The sequence below is a fragment of the Nematolebias whitei genome, chromosome 18 (genome assembly GCF_014905685.2).
Source record: "Nematolebias whitei isolate Nwh7 chromosome 18, NemWhi1, whole genome shotgun sequence".
Taxonomy (NCBI): Eukaryota; Metazoa; Chordata; class Actinopteri; order Cyprinodontiformes; family Rivulidae; genus Nematolebias; species Nematolebias whitei.
Window position 1 is genome coordinate 33,083,268 of NC_056515.1, and position 6,493 is coordinate 33,089,760.

Here is a 6,493-nt window from a genome sequence, read left to right on the forward strand (position 1 = left end):
AAGGTTTAATAATTCAAAATACATGCCACAAGTTTAACTAAATCATCTAAGGAAGTGCATTATGTGGTTTGAGTCACTTTTGTTTCATTTGAACATTAAAATTAGAGTTTAGTAGATGTTCTTAGTTTTAAACACTTTTCAAGCAATAACTTTAAAGTAAATAAAATGTTGGCAATTTATAAATAAGGTTATAATTTAATACTAAATAATATATAAATCTCTGGATGAGAGACTTGGATGTTTTTGCAAGAGATACCCAAATATTTAAACTTTCGATTCATAAAATATGAGTGACAAAGTCACGTGACTCATTCTGTTCAGTTCAGTAAGGAGGCCCGGAGGGGACATGGGAAATGTCCCTTAGCTGTCCGTTGTCATAGTAACGTTATAGTTGTCATAGCAAAGTTGTAGAGCGCAGGTCAAACAAGTGCTAAAAACTAGCTAAAATAGGCCAGCCGCTTACTAAAGCCAATTCTGCTAGTTGTTTTGGTATTTTGACAACAATGTGGGTTAACTTGTCCACGCTGACATTTCAAACTGAGTGGAAAAGCAGCGAGCTAAACTAGCAGCAAGCTAACGCGGAGCCGAGCGATGTCGGGCAACAATCTCCCTCCGTTGCAGCGTTTGCCACACTGGACCAGAGTGGGGTATCTTGTGAAACCGGGTCTTCCGCGACGTTTACCGGTGAACCAACAACCACAAAAGCCAGCTGTCCCGCCGACAGTGGGGGCAGCAGAGAGGTCTGAGGACCCCCGCGTCGCGTCGCTGCGGAGGAATATCCAGTTCCTGCAGCGACAACACGAGGAAACTCTCGAGAAGCTCCACGCGGAGATAGACTATCTGAGGAGGGAGAACAAAGGTGTGGTTTCGAATGAGTTCACAAATACTGACTAAAAAGCAGCTGAATCTTATAAGGGCGGTATTTTTATTCCCTTGTGTTAAATTGATCTGAATAGCCCAGAATCCCTTGAAGGAATGCACATCGCCCGCCTTCTTCCATGCCAGATGTTTAGATTAGAAATGACAAAGGTAATAACTCTGTTGGTCCAATCTGTGTTGCAAGTGACTGTCAGCTACTACCACACCACATTTCAGCACAATATGTGTAAAACTCACAGATAGCTATTTTATAGGCTAAAGTAGATCTGTCAATCTGACTCCAAATGCACATTTCTGAAAAATGTACTAACCTGGGAGATAATTTGCTTAGGGTGCAGAAAAATAAACACATATACACTCAGACATGGACACTGTTGCCTCCATATAATGGTAAAAAAAGAAAGATCAAAGTTCAGGCTCAATAATCCAGGTAAAAAAAAAAAAAATCCCACACAGTTAAATCAGGTCATCTGGATGATTTTTTTTTTTGTTGTTGAAACGTTTCATCCTTCATCCAAAGGACTTTGTCAGTCAGAGGAGCCACACAAGCAGTACATCACAAAGTGTGCCAACAAGCTTGCTGCTGATGAGATGGTTTCTGGGCCCACCCTCTCCCCTGTCGACTCCTCAGAGGCAGCATTCAAAGTGGTTCAAAACATCCAAAACAACAACCGTCCAGATGACCTGATTTAACTTCGTTGGATGTTTTTACTTGGATTATTGAACTTGAACTTTGATGTTTTGAACCACTTTGGCTATGGATGCCTCAGAGAAGTCAACGGGGGGAGAGGGCGGGCTCCAGAAACCATCTTATCACCAGGAAACTGGTTGATCCACTATGTGAGTGTGCTGCTTGTGGGACTGAGTAACTGACGAAGTCCTTTGGATGAAGGACGAAACGTTTCAACAAAAAAAAAAAAGAGAAACCGTCCAGATAACCTGACTTAACTTTGTTGGGTAAAAAGAAAAGATGCTTCAAATTAATAATCGTTTTTTTCTGCCCATGCTTTGTAAATACAAAGACAGAATAACTAGTATTCTCTATAGAAATGTGCAGGGTTGTAGTGTTGTATTCATTAAGATATGAGCTGTCGTCATTGCCCTCATCATGTCATGTTCATCAAAATACAGCCCGTCTGTATTTTCCATTTGCAAACGCTGGACTCTGACTGCCACTGTAATGAATTAGAGTCAAAGAACCTGGCTGTCTTCTGCTGAACTGTTCACAAAAAAATGAACATTCATTCTAAATATAGAGCTCATGTGGCAACCAATAGGGTTTTGACAGTTTCTCTGACAAAGATTTGGTATCAGCATCTCACCATCCAGGAGAGTTCCCAGCCATCTGTCTTTGCACCATCAATGTAGCCAGGTGCTCATCAGCACGTGGGTTGTATGCTTGAACTGTGGCTCCTCGTGATGATACTAATGATTTCCTATTATGGACGTTGCAGAGTTGAAGTATAAAATGATTATGGAGCCTCCAAGTAGAAAAGGTAAGATGTAATCCTGATTTATTGCTGTTTCCACTGGCCAGCACAGATGAGGTTCTACTGGTGCATCTAAAAAAAAAAACCAATTGAACATCAAGAAAATGTTCATTAGTTTTCATTATTCGTGAGCCATAATCATCAAGATTACTAGAAATGAAGGCTTGAAATATTTCACTCTATGTGTATTGATTCTATGTAACACGAGTTTCACTTTCTGAAATGATTAACAATAAATTCAACTTTTCCCACAATATTCTAATGTTTTTGCAGATGCACCTGTGGGTGAACCTCAACAAACCTGATAACTTGTTCAGTTTTGTCATGTGACTTTTCTTGTAGGAAGGAAACACAACCTACGAGACATAAGACCACCCACTCAGGGCAGTGAAGGCCACGCAGCGCTCTATCTGGAGGAGCCACTGCAGGACACTCAACCCTTACAAAAACAGCTTTTTAGGTACGTTTCCATTTAGCCACAACAGACCGGTCTCTAACATTTTGCATTATCTTGGTGTAATGTCATCTCATAATTAATAGCTTAGGAGAAGGCAGTAAAGCTCTGGGATCAGCTCGGCAGGATGGCACGAACGTGAAGCGGCGCCTCGTCACTTCCTTACATCCTCTGCAAATTCACAGCATTCCTTCTCGTCCTCCACGAGCTCCCACCCTGCACGAGCGTGAGGTCATCATCCAGCAGCTTTACAATGCAAATAGTTTACAGTCTCAGGAAGTAAGTACCTACTGTGTTTTTCGAACTATAAGACGCACTTTAATTTTCTCAAAAATCGTCAGTGAGCCTTATAATCCGGTGCGCCTTATAGTCTGAAAAACACTGTGCTCATCAAGGCTGGTGAAGAAATTCTTTTACTATATTCATTTTTTGTATGTACTATTAATGACAATTTGTCGTACAGCTTATACGTGTAAAGGCACTGCTGAGAGAAATCGTTCTGAGCAAGAAAATCACCCCAGAAAGCTACATTCTGGCTAAATCATACCTCACGGATGGAGCTTGGTAAAGTGATAAAAAAAATTCTCTTTATCAATAACATGCAATAAACTTTAAAATAACCACCAAACGTTGTATCTGTGGATGTTTTCCGTGTGTTTCAGCAAATCTGTAGAAGACAAGAAGTTGCCCAAACTCAGTCTCCAGTCTTCTCCAGAGAACACGTGAGTTCAGTTTGTTTCTGCCTCTATGGTTCTATTTTGCTTTTTCTACTGAACTGGTCTTTCTTCTTTTGCACATCTCTTTAGATGCACAATATTATCGTCATGGCATCCATGGTATTGGCCGATATTAGCGATAAAGTTAAATATCGGACATCGTATGTATTGTATTGTATGTATTTGTATGAACAACCCAGTGACAAGGATGCCTGCACAAAGCAAAATTCATAGAGATTTGAGTTGATCATTAAGATTGTACAAATATAACCAAGTACTGGGCTTCCGTTTTAAGTTCATTTTTAATTTAAGAAACTGTCAAGTAAATCTATTAATGCACTACTTATTCACTTTTCACTTGTTGGTTGTGAACAGGTTGAGTTTAGATTTGTGACAATTTTCAAATTTGCACTGTTCGAGTGTTGTCACTGTGTTAGAGGGAGTAAATGTCATGAATACATTTGACATTAAACATAATCCAAGTTGAAGTGTTACATCATCTTCAGTCCCCTTTTTGCCATCTTCATTTGGTAGCAGGCCAAATTGACAAAGACCATGCAGAATAATGTAATATTTTAATTCCACAGCAAAGAAAGTTATGTAGTTAGTAGGTCTAGGAAGAAAAGCAAAATTGGCCAAATAAGTTTTAACATATTGGTATATCGACCAAAAATCCAATATTGTGCATCCCTACTTTAGATGCATTTAGATCCAACAGTTCAAGGATTTGAGGGATAAGGTGGATTAAAATATGACTTTTATTCCTGTTTGTGCTGCCCTCAAGAATGAAAGTTAAATTAATGATTTAATTGTCGTTAATATGGATGATAATTAATTATATGACTGGCGTTTTACTAGTGACGTTTTATGTAACAAGAGATCCCCATAATGTGTTTATAGTTCAACCAACAGCAGTCATCTGGACCAACTAGTGCTTCCACGTTAAAGATTAGCAGCTTGGAAGAAGTTCTCTTTGCCTATAAAAATTGAAGCAACTATAACTGTAGTTTCATATTTCATAAAAAAATTAAAAAATTAAAAAAAAAACAGTTTGACTTTAGGTCCATTCCTCTTCATGTTGTTTCACTTTTAAAAGCTGCTACTTTTTGCTTATACGGGCTAATTTTAATTATTATTACTGTTGATGACATAAATATAACTTTTACCATCTTGATGAAGGTATTTTAAATATATGCAACTTGTGACACATTCTGCAGTTAATAGCAAAGTTAAAGCAAAAAAAAAAAAAAATTTAAGTTAAAATAATTCAGCATGGTTCAAAGTTTGAAGGAGCTACGTGTACCGTTTTTTTTTCGGACTATAAAGTGCACCGGATTATAAGGCAGATTAAGCGAAACAAAACAGTCAGATAAGTCAAACTTTATTTAACTCATTCACAATAACCACATAAAAAGAAAATTTAAATTAATAAATTTAAGTTTTAAATTTTTGTCCGAAAAATATGGTTAAAGTTTTTTTTAAGCTCTGAGCTTAAAACAGTCGTGCAAATCTGAGCCACTCAGTCAGTTAAATATTTGTTTTCACACTTAAAGGACTTTAAAGTACAAGTTGGAAGTTCTTTTAAGTTTTGAAATGTTAGTGACATCAGATATGTTTTAGAAAAAGCTTAGATTTTTTTTTCTCGTTCAAGTGAAACTCCCATTGTCACCTCCTAGGTCAGGAACTGTTCAGTCGAGGCTCGTCCTCCCAGCCCTGAAACAGAGACTCGCCTCCAACATCGCCGAGAGACGGAGGAGGACCGGCGCGATGCAGACAGATCAATTAAAAAGGACTTTGTGGTGACTGACTGAAACCAACACACCATCAGCCTTAGAGTCATAAGTATGATCTTTGATGATTGGTTTGGATTGTTTTGGAGATGAATAAATATTTTAAGCAGATATGTTTGACTCCTATGATAAAAACACTCATCATTATGGGGTGCCGTTTGTAAAGTTACACAGTCAAAAATTAACAGCAATATTTTGGTTTATGCCTTTCATAAGAAAAAAGATATAGGTTTTTTTTTTTTCAAAGTCACATTCACCATGTTATTCATATATTTACACAATACATAGTACGTAATCTCGTTCCACCACATGTACCACATGAGATGCGAATGACAAATAAATCTCTCTGAATCTCTGAATACATTTATAAATGTCATAGTTCCAAACTAAATATTTAATTTACAAGCTAACTATTTAGTTTGCAAACTAAATACTTAACTTTCAAGTTAAATATTTAGTTTGTAAATTAAACATTTAGCTTAGACATAAAAATTTAGTTTGTAAACTAAATATTTAGTGTGGAGCTAAATACTTAGCTTGCTAACTAAATATTTAACTTGCAAGTTAAATATTTGGCTCCACGTTAAATATGGAGCTAAATATGGAGCTAAATATGGAGCTAAATATGGAGCTAAATATGCAGCTAAATATTTAGTTTACAAGCTAAATGTTTAATTTACAAACTACATATTGAACTTGTGAGTTAAATATTTAGATAGTGAACTCAACATTTAGGTGTAAATGAAATATTTAATTTCCAAGCTAAATATGTATTTTCAAAACTAAACATTTAATTTCTAAGCTAAACTTTTAATTCCTAAACTAAATATTTAATTTAATAACTAAATATTTAGCTTGGACCTATATATTTATTTTCCAAGCTAAACATTTAAAAAACAAAATAAATATTTAATTTGCAAACTAAATATTTAGCTTGGACCTAAATATTTAACTTGCTAGATTGCAAGTTAAATATTTGGTTTGTAAACTAAGCATTTTGTGTGGAGCTAAATATTTAGCTTGTTAACTAAGTATTTAACTTGCAAGTTAAATATTTACTTTGTAAACTAAATATTTAGCTTGTAAATAAAATATTTAGATTGGAACTATGACATTTATAAATGTATGAATAACAACGTGAAAATATGACTTGGAAAAAAAATA

General features: G+C 36.0%; 1 protein-coding gene across 1 annotated transcript; it reads left to right on the forward strand.

Moving 5' to 3' along the window:
* Nucleotides 1-591: 591 nt before the first annotated feature.
* On the forward strand, nucleotides 592-5,342 carry si:ch211-222n4.2 (uncharacterized protein LOC101885505 homolog). The gene is made up of 7 exons (XM_037692153.1): nucleotides 592-859; nucleotides 2,334-2,375; nucleotides 2,712-2,829; nucleotides 2,910-3,102; nucleotides 3,287-3,387; nucleotides 3,486-3,545; nucleotides 5,216-5,342. Exons 1-7 carry the CDS (start codon nucleotides 592-594, stop codon nucleotides 5,340-5,342), a joined length of 909 nt encoding a protein of 302 aa, XP_037548081.1.
* Nucleotides 5,343-6,493: the final 1,151 nt, after the last annotated feature.

Excerpts from the sequence above, each read along its gene's own strand:
- si:ch211-222n4.2 (XM_037692153.1), top strand. The coding sequence starts at position 592 with ATGTCGGGCAACAATCTCCCTCCGTTGCAGCGTTTGCCACACTGGACC. Across the intron at positions 3,103-3,286 it reads ATAGTTTACAGTCTCAGGAA|CTTATACGTGTAAAGGCACT; the intron begins GTAAGTACCTAC and ends TTTGTCGTACAG. Across the intron at positions 3,546-5,215 it reads CAGTCTTCTCCAGAGAACAC|GTCAGGAACTGTTCAGTCGA; the intron begins GTGAGTTCAGTT and ends GTCACCTCCTAG.